This window comes from Alosa alosa, chromosome 16 (genome assembly GCF_017589495.1).
Source record: "Alosa alosa isolate M-15738 ecotype Scorff River chromosome 16, AALO_Geno_1.1, whole genome shotgun sequence".
Classification (NCBI taxonomy): domain Eukaryota; kingdom Metazoa; phylum Chordata; class Actinopteri; order Clupeiformes; family Clupeidae; genus Alosa; species Alosa alosa.
In genome coordinates, this window is record NC_063204.1 from 6,412,497 (window position 1) to 6,430,716 (window position 18,220).

Here is an 18,220-nt window from a genome sequence, read left to right on the forward strand (position 1 = left end):
GGAATACTTAAATGGACTGGAATCCTTAGATGCTGCTTTTAAATATATAAGAGAGCTGGGTTATCTGTGTCAGGTGGGAACAGCTGCAAGCATACATTATGCCAGATCAGTGCACCTGACGGTTAAGCGTTTGAAAAGAGTCTTGTTTCAGCATCACTCTCATACTGAGCGAATGACTCAGATCCCCTGTTTGGAGGGAATGGCTCTATGTGCTGTTTGAATGGGCCCAATCATATTGTTTGTTCTGCGAAGAATGAATCTGATGCCTAGGTAAATCGTTGAGGGCTCTCTTGAAACAATGAGGCATGCTTCCCCAATATCAGAACAGCCTTCCCATGATTCTATCCTTTCAATGACCACCATTTTAGTCGCATTTCAGATGACAAGACACATTGATTTCAGCCCAGGAAAAACGGCCGCTAATTCTATGTGTATTGTAGATCACTGACTCGCCTCATTTTGGTACATTGTGTTGGTGCCGTGGCTTAATGTGTCCACTCTGAAATATGCCGATGTATTTTTCGGAAGTGGCCAGGCAAGTGCAGCCATTATTACGTCCGTGGGTACTGTTCTGATCAACCAGGATATTGTCTTCACTTCCTCTGGGTGTCAACAGCACAAAACATGGAATATTCCTGCTGAGGACAAACATTCCTCAGAGATTTTGACACAATATGAAAATGCCTGAGCTGAGCCTTGAAATTTTAATTATGATCTTCTGCTTAACATGTAAACCATTATCATTATCATTCTATAATTACTCAGCTGAATTGCATCAAAGGAGCAAAACCTTTCAAGAACCCTAAGAAACTACAATGGAAAGAAAACATTAGTGAAAATGATTATATTTCGTAAAACGGAACCAGAAATTGAGGCGTTTCAAGGGAGAGCATCCATAATTGAAGGAATTATGATTCAACTGAGAACTCATTATTTATTCCGTAATTAATTTCTTCTATTAATTCAGACAGACAAATCTCAGGATGCACCAGAAGAAAAACAGTCAGATCCCAAGAGTTTTGACTAACAGGCAGGTAGAAGGACCGAATTACCAAAACATTAAATCATGTTAAAAATAGTGGATGTATTTATTCACCGATAGCGATTCAATTTGCATGCTGATTTTCAAACTGATAATTCCCATTGATGCAGTGCATTGTGGGTATGTGACGCTTGAACCACTTCTCAGTTTAAATATTGAACTTTGAAAAATGTCTACATTATTTCTAACTTTTTCAATTAAAACTTTCCCGACATGCAAATAAAAAAAAGCTACAAGCATGAACTTGCTCAACTGGCAAACGAAAGGACGGTTCAACTGGGATTCAATATTCTGGGCAGCAAAAGTAACTCTACTCCATTTTCAGTAGTTCTCTACAGTGAGACTATATCATCTCCCAGCCTCACCTTATGTAAAGGGCTCACTGTAACATGTCATGACTATATTCAATATATATGAAATAACTCCATTATTAAAGGTGCAGTCCACAATTCTATTGCAGTGTACTTTTTTGTCTGACTCAGCGATTCACTCTTCATGGTTCTCTGTATGTGAGCTCAAAACCTCTGGTGTTTGTTTCCCATTTACATAGACATGATGGTGTGCAAAGACGCTCAAATACAAACAAAGGTTTGCTAGAATTACATATTGCATCTTTAAATTGCTTACAAACTGCTAAAACTGCTGCAAGCCAGGCCAACCTTTCTAAGCAGTGCTTCTCACCTGCAGGACAGATGCTCCGGCATGGAGGAACTGCAGCCCTGATTCGGCAGAGTCGATGCCTCCCGTGGCCAGGACGGGGAAGCCGGGGAGAGCTTTGGCGATGGCCGACACCGCCCGCAGGGCTATGGGTCGGATGGCATTTCCTGCAAGAAGGTAAAAACCAAACCTTTGACTGAGGAAAGGGCACCAAGTTACATCTCTGAGTCAGACACTGTTTTGGCTTTTCTTTTTTTTTTTTTTAAACTGGTGACCAGTGACCTTAAAGCATCACGCATTAGTGGTAAAAGCAGTTACTCATGCCTACGTTTTCAGTCTTATATCACAGGTGACCTCTGCTTATGGACCCTTACAAGAGAGTTCCATTATCAGCATCATAGTTGGCCCCACAAGACTTCCTTTTTAACATTCCATATGTTATCTTAATGCAGAGGAAGTAGATTGGGGCCCAAATAGAACGTTCAAGAATTGTTTTTGTTTACCTTGTTGAAAGGGTCTATAGATACACTTCATATCATATCAGGAGTTAAAAGGGTCCTCCTCCATCTCTTTTTCAGAGGTACCATGTGTTCTCTCCTTCATAAGCATAGCGTTTCCGGCTCCTGGGAGTTGTATGCCTTCTAACTTTCCACCCCTCATTTATTTACTTGGGTCTCAATGTCCTGAATGAATTTAAACCTCCACTCCAATTGCACTGACAGATGGAGCAGTTTATCACATTAGATTTAACCTCATTTAGCTGCCAGCCTTTGCTCCCCATTGATCAGTGCCAGACATTGTCTACACTCATTCAGACTTGTAACCACTACAGGGTTGGGTGCAGAGACTGCCGACACACAGATAGACACATGGACACACACGACAACAACAGCCCCAGCTTACGTTTGTGTCAGGCGGATACAGACTAGACAAAAAACGTTGTTCTCGAGGAGGTAAAACGCCGTTCTCGAGGAGCGCGCACACAGTCCAGCGACAGGGAATGATCGGGACAAGTGAAAAAGACATCCAAACAAGCGCACAGTTCATTTCCTCATGTTGTCTTTAAAATTGATTAACTTAATCTCGTTTGTAATTTCTCCAAAGTCTCTGCAACTGTATACGGGGGAGATGAAACAAACACACGCACAAACACACACTAACAGAAACACACACACATACACACAAACAGAGATACTGATTCCTTCCTCAAGATTGGGTCTTATCAATACAGGGGTTTGTATTTCTGCAGCTAAACTAATTACCTTTGAGGGCAGACTCATCAAATACGTCGCGTCTGGAGGAGTTAAAAACCTGCAAATCCTAAATCGAGCCCAACATTTTTCTTACGCACATAAATACCGCATAACCTTGTGCGGTGAACACAGACAGTCTTGGGGGTTTTTCGCGTCTCATTGGTGTAATAAGACACTAGAGTTGACATACGACACACAGGGCACCATGGTAGGACCTGGCAGCCACCAAGTTTAATACATTAATCTCAGCCGTTCGATGGGTCATTCAGGTGATATGGATTTCGGGCAGCCTCCACCAACCGGTCAGGGAGATTCGGTTTCCTCGGCTCCAATCTGAGCGATGGGCTTATCTTGGCTAACCCTATCCCGCGCACCGACCCTGGGAGGAGAGAGTGGGAAGGGAAATAAATGCAATTCCTGACACCTAAAGCCAGTGTAATCTACAGACATGAATTACAGCCTCCTTAGCACAGGGGATGGCTGGGGGGCGATGGCAGTATGTCAGCTGACACTCAAGTGTAAATCCTGCCAGCCTGATAGCATTAAGCATCAACTGCTTTCTGCTGAGAGAGAGAGAGAGAGAGAGAGAGAGAGAGAGAGAGAGAGAGAGAGAGAGAGGGAGAGAGTGCGGTATGAATAAACACAGAGGTCCTATTGAAATTGTGTATTAACACCAAGAGCTGTAGAACTGACAGATGGACAGGGCGCCTTAAACGGACATCTCAGAGATGCAACAGCATTTGCCAGATTAGCTGAGGTCCCAATAGCACCCGACCACACAAATACACACATACACAATTAAAATTATAAAGTTTTATCTGCATTCTAAGTAATTCTGAGATATTGAGCTTCAAAGTTTTAAAATTCCATAGTTACAGTATATTGATAAGTTGAACAAGCCTCTTAAGATATAATGTCCAAAAATGTATACAACTTCAAGAAACACCTCCCCTCACCTTATGAAGTTAAGAAGATTCAGACTCAAATTTTGCCAGAAATGTCAAAAAGAATTCTAAGGGGACGATGCACACACACACACACACACACACACACACACACACACACACACACACACACACACACACACACACACACACACACATAACCGATGAGTGGCAGTAGTTTCCCCTTTATGCTCCGGCTAGTCCATAATGTGGCCAGCCCTTCTTGTTTTTGTTATGTCCTTCACGACGCGCCGCCTCTCGTTTAAAGGGCTCACCACATCCACGGCCGGCACAAAAGAGCGCCTCTCCAGGGTTTCTTCTACCAGTGGCACGGTGGCCAGCTCTCTGCTCGGAGGCAATCAGAGAGGCGTGTGGTGGCCCCTGTTGGCTAAAGCGCCGTGCAAGGGGGCTGGGGTCAATCAGTCCAGGCTCGGTTTGGCAAGCAGCACACGTAAGGGCCGGCAACTTTTGATGAATAATTCCAAACACATAGGCAGAGATGCAGGCTGAAAAAGCGAAAGAAGAAGAAGAAGAAGAAGAAGAAGAAGAAGAAGAAGAAGAAAGACTGAAAAAGAGGGGTGCAGCCGCGGACATGGACTGCCCAGGATTTGGCTGGGATCATAAGAGCCCGAGGAGAATCACACAAATACACAGAGGGATTCGAGTGGGAAGGAAATACATGCAGCACCAAAGATCACTACAGCGACCACTTCCCCTCCCCCCGTGACTCCCAACCTCTATCCCAATGCTTCCCTCAGGGTAAGAGGCAGTAAGGCATTGCTTATACATGCACTCCATTGCAGATGTGCACACAGACAGCTGTGGACATCACGGATGCATAGTTGTCCTTATTAAAGGCAGTAGAATCTGCATGGAATCTGCTCTAGGGAGACATTGTAAAATGCTGTAAAAGGTGAAAAGACCTTGTGTATAGGATGAGGTCTTATGCCATTCAGAGTCAGTGTTGGTATATTCAGGATGAGATCTTAAGCCATTCAGAGTCAGTGTTGGTATATTCAGGATGAGGTCTTATGCCAATCAGAGTCAGTGTTGGTAATTGGTCAGCTAATTTAGTGTGCTTTAGAGTTGCAGTAAAGGTAATAAATGAGACACTCGTTTATTCAAATAAACGATGTATAAATAATGAGACAACGTTATTCATGAATATTTGTTTTTGTCTTTAAAGACATACTACCTCTTCCTTTTCTCTCTCTCTCTGTCCTTCTTAAACTTCTATGTATGAGACCATAACTATGACGACCACAGTGGAAACCAAACACCTAGTATAATCACCTTCTTCTGCTTTTCTTCGCATCACATATTCAGCTGATAAGGAATCTATTTACACTGTGAATCCCACATCCAGTTCAATACGATTGTGAAGGCGGCCATGTGAATGCAACTCCACCGTGCTACTATAGAGTCGTATAATCGTTAAGATAATTCTGACATTTGCAAAATGTCATCGGTTCACCTTTCTCTTTGATGGCGCAACGGCATTGCATCTGAACCATTAAAAGATAAATACAAAACAGAACAATAGGCAGGGATATAAGATGGAGTTCTTCCATTTTCTGTCTCACGGAGGGAAAGATTACAGTACGCGCCCAAAAACACAACACATAAGCACTGCTTCAAAACAAACAAACGCACCCGGACAAACAGAAATTACTGCTATTCTAGTCTCCCCTCCATTCTTTTATACTGTAGCTCTGAGATAGGTACATCTGGGTCTGCATCTGGCTGATTAAAGCGCCATTGTCCAGAAGCAGCAACCGACTCAGAGTCTGAAGGCAACATTACAATGGCTACAGCTCTTCAACATGTGGATGTATTTTTGTTTTTTTCTTTCTGCACTTTACAGGAAAATGAAGTAGGGGAGGAAAATGCCTTGGCTGCCAATATGGGCGATCGCTACGTGCCCCCACTGTGCTCAACATGCAGAATTCAGCATTTTCATATGCTCTTTTGGTATTCCGAGGTCCTGAAAGGCAGCTAACTCTTCACTCGCATACATACAGCTCAGCTGGGGCAGGGAGAGAGTGAGAGAGAGAGAGAAAGAGAATGAGAGAAAGAGTCAGTTATTGGGAAGGTTTATTCTCCTGACATAAGAGGAGGGGTCAAGCGAGGCTCGAATACAGACGAATGCTTCCTGAGGTTCAGGGACTCTCTTCTCTGTTTTCCTCCTCCTCTCTCTCTCCCTCTTCATCCCCCTCCCTCCCCTTTTTCTGCACTCGGTTTTTTTTTGCATGTGTTTTTTTTGCATGTGTTTTTTTGCATGTGTTGGCCTTATGCAAGCACCAGAGTGTTGTTGGTCTGTGGACGCCGATTGCTATTCAGTGGGCTATAGTTTGGTGTGTGGAGGCACGCCTCTATGTGACACAATTCTGACACGGTGCGGAGAAAAAAAAAGATCTGCTATAATGATAGAGCACACTTGATTAGCTTCAAGCACAACATCACCCACCGTTCCTATGTTTGGGAACTCTCTCTCTCAATCCTCCTCTCAAAACTCTCTTTCTTTTTCCCTCTCCCTCTCTCCATCTTTTCCCTGTCTCAGAAACCTGGTCTAATTCCCCATACAACCCCTCCACCACAGGGTCTCAGAGAAGGGCCCACAAATCGACTTTGGGGTGCATGCATTGGAAAACACATGCGAGGACACGTGGAGCTGCTGTGAGCCAGTGTTGCATCAATAAATTATGTGCTGTGTGCTTATTGCTGTGTGCAATGCATTGTAAAAGGCATGTTAGCGCAGAATAAGCATGGAACGTTCAAACGAAAAAGAAAAAGAGCTAAGTCTCTGTCAGTGATTAATATTTTTTTTGTTGTCATTTTCTGTCTTGAATAGCTTATGCTACCCTGACCCACTACCCTATAAGTCCCTCCTCTGCCATCACTGTCCCCTCTTCTCTTCTTCTTTACTACTGTTTCTTAGAATTACCATCTTTGGAAAGGGCATCCGCTCTGCCTGGAGGAAAAGACCGGAAACAGCCCTTTGTGACACAAACTAGACTGCCATTGAAGCCACCCTGAATGCATTAAAATGAAAGAAAAGCCATTTATTACATATTGTCACCATTTTAGACACAAACTCTCTACTCTCTCACACACAACATGCACTTACAGCAGAAACAATAATATAAGTATATACATATAAAAAAACTCCACTGTTCAATAGAGACAATAGAAGATAAAAAAAATACAAAAATACTAAATATAGTATATAAACTAAACCAAATATCCACATAACGTGCTTAAGGATGATCAAGCATGAGGCGCTTGCAGTGACAGGGCAGGGACTGAGCCTGTAATTCTGTGTGCATGGTAAGGTGCTCTATGGTGGTGCAAACTAGATGTACCGCAGAGCGGTACAAAATATGACCGCCGCCCAGTCCAGCACATTTTTTCCACAAAAATGAATCACGCTGAAAGGCCTATATGATTTTAACTGTCTCCCTAAATTGCATTATCCACACTCAATTCTCACTGGATCTGCTAGACAACAAGTACCAAAACATGATTAGTTCATAGATTTCACATGTAAAATTCATTTTATACAACCCCACCCCCATCTTGCCTGTTCATAATTCTGAGAAATTCTTGAATTGTGTGCATGTGTGCGTGCACACGTTTATGTTTATGTGTGTGTGTGTGTGTGTGTGTGTGTGTGTGTGTGTGTCTGTGTGTGTGCTTGTGTGTTTGTCTGCGTATGTGTGTTTGTGCATATGCATGCATGCGTACATATGTCTACTGTGTGAGTATGTGTCATACGTATGATTACTGTGAATGTATGTGTGTGCGTGTGCATCTGTTTATGCACGTGTGCACATGGAATGGGTTAACATGACCCCTGGAGGCAAACATACGGAAAAAATTCTAGGCCCTACGGTTCTCAAGATATTCACAGAAAAATTCTAGGCCCTACGGTTCTCAAGATATTCACAGAAAACTGTGTCTGCCCTACCCTCCTTTCCAGTCCAGCGGGGGGGCTACAGATCAAAACGAAAAACGATGGTTCCATGCTATCCATGTGGGGTTACATGCCCACCAAGTTTCGTGTACCCCGGTCTTTCAGTGTCCTGGGAATCCTTGTTGGTGTATGGTCACTAAATGTACACATAAATTATTTTATTGTAAGGCCCCCCATGAATGAAAGTTGGCTTGCATTCGGAGTCATAATGATCCTACACTTCCAATTGCGTGCAGTTTTGACTATGTTAGGTCACAGATACCTGCGATTACAACACCTAATTTTTACTTTTTTGTGTTTAACTAGGTGGCGCTACACATGAAATTAGTGGTTATGGAATGGGTTGACATGGCCCCTTGAGATCAACATACAAAAAAAATGGTCCTCCTAAACCCTACGGTTCTCGAGATATTCAATGTTCCGTGCTATCCATGTGGGGTTACATGCCCACCAAGTTTTGTGTACCCCGGTCTTTCAGTGTCCCGGAAATCCTTGACGGAAATTTGGACATTTGGACACTAAACCTATATGACATTTGGACACTAAGCTTCGCTGCGCGGCGGTCATAATAAGTAAGTCCAACAGTGCAAGAATAAAGTCTAGAGACCAGCATAAAATAAATGTGGACAAAATAAAATAAATAAATATAAGAGAATAATGTATAATGTAGACAAGGTAATATAAAAAACTATATCAGTGCAAAGTCTAGGCTTTGCTACTGACTAATGTCTATTGCTGCTCGCCACGTTTACCAAGTAACATAATGGAAACTAATGACACCCAAAGCCTTTTTAAAACTCAGCTCTACTAGCTCCCTCGTGCCTAATGCTTCCGAAGCTCAATTATCTCTTCCTTAATCACAATGTCTTGCAAATTGTCTCCAATTTCTTCTCTATTGCTCGTTAATCTAATTAGGGGACTTGCAGTAATAAATGTTATATGTGCTAAAAACCAAATATGGGCACGTTGCAAAAGGCCACGTGTTGTGACGAGCAATGAGCATACTGTAGGCACAGCTGCCACTTGGAGAAGACACAGAACACCGCTAGCTGTTAGCGCTAGTTGTTGTTCAGAATGTCTATGTACACTCTAGTGCACCACAGACATCGTCAAGTAAGTCTGCTCATCACAGCTTCTCTGTAATGATCAAGTGAGAACGGTAAAGAGGGAAGGTAGGGCAACTGAATGTTACATTAAAGCCAAATGTTATTTTCTGGGTGGCGAGGAGAAGGTCTTTTTTAAACCACCTTTTCTTTGAAAGCCAAAGGCAAGCCTTGATGCCGAACAATCAAATTATGGATAGACAGTCTAGTCTACCCCCACCCCACACCATCCCCACCCCCACCCCCCATCCTGAAGGGCCCAGACTGAATCCTGTGCATTTCAAGAGCTTAGAGCCTGAGGGAAATTCAGCTTGACCAGGAGATAAAGAGAGAAAGGTAGATAGTGTGTGTGTGTGTGTGTGTGTGTGTGTCTGTGTGTGTGTGTGTGTGAGAGAAAGAGAGAGAGAGAGAGCAGAAAAGAGAGAAAGAAAACAGATGATGAAGTAAGAGGACAGAGAGAGGGCAAAAGAGAGACTGTGTTAGAGAGAGAAACCGAGCGAGACACAGCAATAGAGGAAAAGAGAGAGAGAGACAGACAGAAAGACAGACAGAGATAGATAGAGAGAGAAAAAATATTCCAGTCATGCATTTTGTCCTAATTTCTCCTTGACTTTATGTGTGTGTGTGATATTTTTATGTCTCCTTAGCTTCTATGTCCAGAGACTGGAATGATTGATAGCCTAATCCGGCAACTGTATTACTAGAGTCTCATCGCAGGCTGTGTCCTTATCATTAGCAGTTAGCCTATGGTTACGTTCACAGCTCACTGACTCCTACCGGCCCCAGAGATTTAAGGCTCTGGCCTTTAGAAAATATTTAACATAAAATTGAAATCTTGACAGCGCCGAGAAGCTTGAGTTGTCCTCGCCAAGAGACGCTTATTAATTAATCGGGGCTATTGTAGCGTGATCTGTCTAACACAGGCAGCCATGACGCGGATCACCGAAAACACGCTGTGCTAAATTAAAAAGAGGAGCGTGCATGCTCACCCTATTCTCGGGGAGCACTGCCTCTCTCACCCCCACTGCCCCCGCCCACAAAATTCTCTCATAACCTGGCACGATATGGCAAAGGTGAAGAGCAGGGTAACCGTTAGGTCAATTAAAATGCAAATAAAGGAGAAAGGAAACTCGACAACCTTTCGCTGCATGCCACAGCTGTTTGGACGACTAACCCCCACACATCTCTCTGCAACACGCAAAAGGTTTATGAGTTGAAAAAGGATGCTACTGGTGTTAAAAAAAGGAAGTGTGGTTCAGTTACGACTCCAGGACAAGCACACACACTGTAAATTTGCCTGCACTGTAAATGTTTAGTGGGGTGCTGGGATGTTAGGCAGTGGCAGTGCAGTTGGACGGCTGTGTCCTAATATGTCGTATACTACTGAGGCTGGTCCATTAAGCTTTGCCCTAAGAGCACACTTTCTATACGGGGCCGGGGGAGACCCCCGTCGGAGCGCTTTGCTGTCCGCTTCTCCTGAGGGCACGACCGGAACGTGAGACGTGGCGAAAGCGGTGGCTTCAGATGCCAGGCAGAGCGGGGGCCTTCCAGACACCCTTCCTACGCCTGAGGACATGTTAGGGGCCAGCAGGTTGACCACTGCAGAGAGACTGCAGGAAGAGGGGAAAAAAACACACTCTGGTCGATTCATAACGGTGGGGGAGGTGGAGGAGAGAGTGAGGGAGTAAATGGCACTAGTATGGTGAGGAGGTGTGATGATTTTGTGGAGTGTGGAGGCTGCAGCATTAGCAGGTGGCTTCAGGGCTCTCTGCATCGTACCTTTCTCTCTCATTACAGATTTCTCTCTCTCTCTCTCTCTCTCTCTCTCTCTTCTCTCTCTCTCCTCTCTCTCTCCTCTCTCTCCTCCTCTCTCTCTCTCTCTCTCTCCTCTCTCTCTCTCTCCTCCCTCTCTCTCTCTATATTTCTATATATATATATATCTATATATATATATATATATATATATATCTATATCTCCTGATATATATATATATATATATTTATATATGTATTTTATATATGTGACTCATGGTATGTATATATGTATATGCCTCTGCATGCCCCACATCCTGCCAGTTCTCTGAGGGGGGACACATGGGACGCTAATGCACTTTAATGAGGATACACACACACACACACACACACACACACACACACACACACCACTCAGCTCTGCTACTTAACCATCAAAGCCCATCCTTGATCAATTCCCTGATTCTTTGCAATAAAAGAAACATGGCATCTACTGAAAGGAGCTTTGATTCTGCCTTGTACGTCTGTCTTTACTAACTTTACTACGTTTTTCTTTCTTTTTTTTTTTTTTTTTTTTTTTTTGGTCATTAGCCTAATCTCCCTCCGAAACACATTAACCCAGAAAAAAAGTAAACTGTCACAGGGTGGGAGGTCTGGGTGCAGAGGTTTTGAAAACGCACAAACAAAACTCTGACTCTTCTGTCTGAACAAAGGGGAGAGAGAGAGACAGAGAGAGAGAGAAAGAGAGAGAGAGTGAGAAAATAGACACAGACTCAAACACATTTATTTGCGAACTGAGTCGACAATAACAACAAACAAACAAAGGAACAAACAACAAACATTTGCTGTTGCTCCACTGATTGCATCTGCTGCAGCAACAGAATGCCTTTTAAAGTGCAGCTACACGTGTCACCGGGATCAAAGTGACCTGTCGGCGCGTTCCCTCCCACTCCCGTGTCAAGGCAAAGCAAAGCAGAACAAAACGTATATCCTCTTTGCCAAATGAAAACGTTCCCTCTGAAATGTCAGTCCTTATGTGGGACTCCGCTTCAAACAAAGCACTTGACATTTTTTTTGTGTGTATGTTCCACTGTGTCAGGGAGTACAGTACATTGTGAATGGGAAAGAACTGCGGGGGAGAGGGCTTGTCATGTCAGACCTTACCCTGGCTGTGATCTCCAGCGCAGGCAATCTGTATCGGCGACAAACTACCACCTGCCACACTAATGCTGCTCATGCACGGCCGGAGCAAAATACTGTAGACACAAATATGGGCAAGTAGGCACGCACACACACACACACACACACACACACACACACACACACACACACACACACACACACACACACACACACACACACACCTGTTTCCCTGCTGTTTCCCTGTGGAAACAATTCAGCATTTCAGCATTTCAGCATTGACTCGACAGTCACTGAGCAGAGATTTCCTCTCACTCTTCAGCTACGAGGCACCAGTGAATGATCTTTATTCTCTAAACTCTATCTGGTTAAAAGTGTTGCTATTTCCTCAGACACACAAACACAAACACACACACACACACACACACACACACACACACACACACACACACACACACACACACACACACACACACACACACACACACACAACACAGAAACAAAAGCACCTACATTAAAGAGAAGGAAAGCAGAATGAATTCTAACAGCTCCCAATCGGTACCCACCGGAGGTAATTTCCTCTCCGAAAAATAGCAGGATCACAGGTAGACTGTGGAGCAAGAGTACCTGTTTACTTCACAGCACTAATCTACTTCTCTGATTCTCCCTCTCTATCACTCTCTCTCTCTCGGTCTCTCCTCTGTCTCCCTCTCTGACTGGTAAATTGCGGAATAAAGATAGCCATCACCAGGCTGTGATATTCAAATAGGGATCCCTGAACTCGACGGTGGGCTCCTCAGAGAGCCAGGGATGGGACAGGGCGCATCGTTATTCCGCTTGTTTACATGCAGGCAGGCTGGGCTGCTCTCCGTCTGACCTCAACGGGAACCGAATGAGATGGAGAGAGGGAGAGAGAGAGAGAGAGAGAGAGAGAGAGATGGGGAAAAGGAGATTGAAAGAGAGATAGATGCAAAAATATGGTCATGAGAGAGAGAGAGAGAGAGAGAGAGGCAAGAGGGGATAGAGGGAGAGAGAGATGGGTGGGGGGAGAGATGGATAAGAAGATTGTGAGTGATGTGTTTGCGTTGGGTTGAGGGGTGAAAACCAGAGTGCAGTCATTTCTGAAAAAAAAAAAAAATATATTCAACTGCGGGCAAATTCCCAGTGCAATTTTGGTTTACATAGTGATAGGGTGACTTTTTATGTTATTGAAACTAATGCAATTGAGGGTTCTGGATTGAAATTGTTTTCACTACATATCATGCAGATGTTTCCTGAGGACCGATAAAGTTCACAAAATAAGCCTGTGTACTGAACCACAAACTACCTGAACAGATGTTGGAGTCAGACAGATAATATTTGTGTTTGATTATGACCATGTTTATGTTCACACCTTCATGTGTGTGTGTGTGTGTGTGTGTGTGTGTGTGTGTGTGTGTGTGTGTGTGTGTGTGTGTGTGAGAGAGATAGAGAAAGACTTGGACAGGGAAAAAGAGAGAAATGGAAAGAAATGGAGGGCCTATGGGCCTTGCCTGACTGCAGTGCTGCCTTGGTGAGAGCCTGGTTGGGGACGATGGAGGCACTCGGCAGGTCTGGAAGCAGGGCTTTCCCTGAGGGAGGCCACCCAGGCCACCAGCCGTGGCTTAAACTGGGACAGAAAGAGGACATTGAGTAGTTTGGTTTATAGATAATACTGCCGCACTGGAGTATCATTCATTTTTAATGTCCGCTGCCTTCTTAACCCTGATTTTTTTCTAGCCTTCTTTTACCATTCTCTGGTTCTGTAGACGCAGTCAACGAGTAGGGAAAGAGAGAAAGAGAGAGAGAGAGAGAGAGGTGGAAGGAAAGAAAGAAAGAAAGAAAGAAAGAAAAAGAGAGGTAGAAAAGAATGAGAGATTGGTGGGAGAAAAGGGGGAAGTGCTGCTTAGTGTCCCATCATGTTCCCCCACATGACAAGCCAGATGCTGTCACACAAAATGTATAAGCGAAGCGTCACGACAGGTGTCTACCTGCTAAAACACACACCAGATAAACAGAGGACTGATAAATGCCATTAAGTACCCATTTCTGTAACACAAATATATGTATACAGTGTGTATGTGTATGTGTGTGTATGTGTATGTGTATGTGTGTGTATGTGTATGTGTATGTGTATGTGTATGTGTATGTGTATGTGTGCGTTTATGTGTGTAAGAGAATGACAGAGAGAGAGAGAGAGAGAGAGAGAGAATGGGAGAATGAAGGGAGATAGGATTGGAGGTGGGAGGTATAGTGCCAGCCTTCCCATGAATTATTGAAATGGGGTTGTGATGTAGCAGTAGGAGGATCCGATGGTGGCGTGTGCTGCCCTGTGAAGTTGTGGTGGTGAGAGGGGAATAAGAATGTCTTAGATATATGCATATCTTGTATTTTGAGCCCTCCATATCACTGCCATTTGTTTGTGGACATGTCAAACACGAAAAATACCCCAGTATTGATCTTAAATCACATTTACCACTACCAGGAGAGCTATATATAGACCTCAATGAAAAACAAGAGCGGGAAATGCTTCAGGACAAAAGACATCCACAATAAACGCCCTGCTGGAAAAAAAAAATACCCTGAACGTATCAAAATGTCAAAAGATATATTCAAGACCAGAGCATATCAAAATGAACTATGGCAGCCACAATCCTCTTGTGAAGCCTAGGTGAGACGCCATTCTTTTGAAGAAAAGTCTGTATAATGTCTTGCACACACTCCCACCCTAGCCACCCCAACGTTCTCTCTCTCTCTCTCTCTCTCTCTCTCTTGTGCAATGTCAATATCCCATGGCAACGAGTCCCTTTGTTTCAAGTCCCGCCGTTGAAGCACGTCACTCGTGTAAGATTTAGAAGTGTGATTTTGAAAGCCCTTCACAGACTCTTGTGAGAGGCCCTATTTGAATAAAATGACGAAGCTATCGGGGAATATTTTTTGAGATCGACGATCCTCAAGGAATTAAACATACCCTTCTCATGCGCCTCCATCTTCCCCCTTTTCCACAGTGCAAGGCATATAATTATCTCTGTAACCAGGTGAAGCACGGCAAATGTAATTCAAATCCAAAAAAGCAGGTGCTATTTCAGCATAATTGCAGACAGAGCCCAACTTATTTTGCATTCATTGGTGTCTCACTCATTACAGTACCTGCATCAAGAATCCTTACATTGCGCTTAAAGAACTATAATCCAGCAGGAACTGCAGTTTTATGTAAAAGCATTATTAAAAGCAAACCTTACAAAGGTTTAGAGGCCAAATCCACAAAAGGGCAAGCTTAAGGGTGATCAATGAACAGTGAAATGTCTAAGAAGTTGCAAAGGCTTCATTTGGGGACTTCATTTTAAATAGTACGGTAGGGGCAGCCTCATGCACTTTGTATTTTGTCAAGCCTTATAGTATAATGTCCTGTAGAGAACTATTACAGAGTAGTAATGCAGACATATTCAAAACAACTTTAAATCCACAAGACAAAAGCACGGGTCCTCCAAGGACAGAAGACAGAGAGTAAATGAAGGAGAGCAACCGTGGTCTTTAGACCCAGCGCCATGAGAGAAAAGCAAAACAAAAGGAAAGTGAAATGATATAACAACTGTTTAAAACGGAGAAACATATCACAGAAGACCTCACACCCGGGACAGAGGGGGATTCAGAAAAACATTGCTGAATTAATGTTGCATTTGAGGCGCTTGTGTAAGAAGAAAAATACAGAGCCAGAAAAACTATATTTGAAATAGCTGGTCTCTAACCACACAGGACCAAGAGCCAAAACCCCTGAAAAGTTTTGCTGTACTCTGACTGTGGGCTTTATCAGTCAGTATTACCTCATGGTCAAGCCTGACAAATAACTGAGCCTGAGTAGCAGCTGATTACCAAACGAACCTAGCCCATCTGACACACAGTCACACTAACATCTAACATCAAACCAACACAGACACATGCAATAAACACTTTACACCAGAGGCACACAAAAAACAACATCTAACATCAAACCAACATTAAGGCACAACACCAGTACACACTCATGTCAAACATGTGACAAACATTAAGGCACATGAGTAATATTGTCACACAACAAACCTGTATTGCCTTCACATAATCCAAAATACATTACACCTGTAGGCAAACAGTAATTGCAAAACATTTTGGAACACACAAAAGGAGTCTTTACACACATGCAAGAAAAGCACACACACGCACGCACGCACGCACGCACGCACACACACACAGTCTGGCTATGCCACCCCCCTTCGAGGGCCAGGGGAATGGATGCAGTGAGTTGGGTGACACCTACCAGACACGCCGCCATATGTGGTGCGCTTGGCGTGGCCGATGCCAGGCCAGGGAGAGCCGTCTGCCTTCAGTCCCATCAGGCCTGAGACGGTGTTGGTGGCGGTGACGCCATCTGCACCACCTGCACACATGGCCATGACACATTAGCCCAGGCAGGATGGGTGGAGGAGCGGGGTGGAGGTGGTGGTGCTGGTGGTGGTGAGGGGTGGGGGCAGGGAGAGAGGACAGAGAGAGAGAGAGAGAGAGTTGGATGAGAGAAAGAGATAGGAGAAAGAGCAAGAGAGAGAGAGAGAGAGAGAGAGAGAGAGACAGAAAAGGAGAGAGAGGAGGAGAGGGGAGATGAGAAAAGAGAGATGGATTAGATGGATGAGAGAGAAAGAGAAAAGATAGAGAGAGAGAGAGAGACAGAGAGAGAGAGAGAGAGAGAGAGAGAGAGAGAGAGAGGCACGAGACGGGCCAAGTGCTGGGAGACGTGGCAGCAGCAGCAGACGCTACCCCCGGCCCTGCTGCCAAGCGACTCCGCCACGGCTGTTTGTCGAGGTGCTTACAGATCGCTGGTCATGGCCAGGAGGAGAGTGGGCTTTTGAATGAGGCTCCAGCCATTCTGGCGGCTGCAGCCAAAATTGTTTCTAGTGCCATGCCAGGGTGGCAAGACCGGTTCAAGGATAATTAAAACTATCGGCTCACATCACAGCCCGGGCGGATGAGGAAGTATATTACTGGGGACGCGCCGATGTACTGGACGGCTCGCTTGTGAGCGTTACATCCCAGTTCAAGCATTTCCTGTGTCCGATTTGAGTTCCCTACTCAGCCAGTGAGAGAGACAAAGAGGAGAGGAGAATATTTAGGAGGATGGGGAGGAGGAGGAGGAAGAGGATGAGAAGGAGGTGGAGGAGGAGGAGGATGGGGAGGAGGTGGAGGAGGAGGAGGCGGAGGGGGCTTGGTTACCTTCATGAGCGGCCATGGCGATGTCCACAATGTTGGTGACATTGGGGGTCAGCTTGGCAAAGAAGGGGACCTTGACAGCTTGCCGGACCCAGCGGCAGATGTTACGCACCAGCTCTGGATCCTGTTCAAATGGCAGACCGGGGGAAATAAACAAGTGGAGGACAACAAACATCATTATCATCAGCAGCAGCAGCAGCAGCAACAACAACAGCAACAATAACAATAACAAAAAAAAAACACAAAACAATAAACAACCAATCAAATAGCACATGTGAAAAGAAGCTGACTGCTTAATGTGCTCTGTGAACTAATGAGGTCGGATCTGCATGATGAGCAAACTGCAAACGGTACTGGGGGCATGTCGACCCAGCCTGTCAGTATCGAGAGCCGTGGCGTTCCCTCTGTCTCCATCCTCAACCCACCCTCCCAAAGTCGATCTCTCCCCTCCTCTGCTCTCTGCTGCTCTCGTCTCCTCCCCTCCCCTCTCCTCCGCTGCCAAAGGTATCACGAAAGAGTAAACTCCAGCTCCGGGAGGATTCATGCTTTATTAGGCTCTTTGCCGCCTGTCAGTTTGCACCCGTTTAAGTGGGCAGACTGGGCTTTGTGCGTCAGCGCTAGACTCAAGGCACTCACTCAAATGTGCGCGCACACACACACACACACAGACACAGACACACACGGACACACATACACATTCACACACACACACACACACACGGACACACATACACACACACACACACACACACACACACACGGACACACACACATACATACACACACACACACACACACACACACACACACACACACGGACACACATACACACACACACACACACACACACACACACACACAGACACAGACACAGACACAGACACAGACACAGACACAGACACACACACACACAAGGACACACATACTGTACACATACACATACACACACACACACACACACACACACACACACACACACACACACACACACACACACACACACACTTTCCATGGCTGGGAAGATCAGACTACAGTGTGATCCCCTAAAGTCTCAGTGCAAGCAGATATTTGATACCTGCATACTGTACGCTGACTGCAAT

General features: G+C 44.7%; 1 protein-coding gene across 4 annotated transcripts in view; it reads right to left on the reverse strand.

The window, feature by feature from the left end:
- dpyda.1 (dihydropyrimidine dehydrogenase a, tandem duplicate 1) overlaps window positions 1-18,220 on the reverse strand; it is a 157,482-nt gene that overhangs the window by 18,770 nt on the left and 120,492 nt on the right. For 2 of the 4 annotated variants that reach the window (XM_048265810.1, XM_048265811.1), the window contains 3 exons: window positions 17,124-17,244; window positions 16,177-16,296; window positions 1,724-1,866 (listed from right to left, as the gene is read on the reverse strand). In XM_048265810.1, coding sequence (XP_048121767.1) covers window positions 1,724-1,866; window positions 16,177-16,296; window positions 17,124-17,244 — 384 coding nt within the window. Of the gene's footprint in view, window positions 1-1,723; window positions 1,867-16,176; window positions 16,297-17,123; window positions 17,245-18,220 lie in introns of those variants that run through there. The other 2 variants (XR_007196075.1, XR_007196077.1) reach the window with 2 other exon arrangements.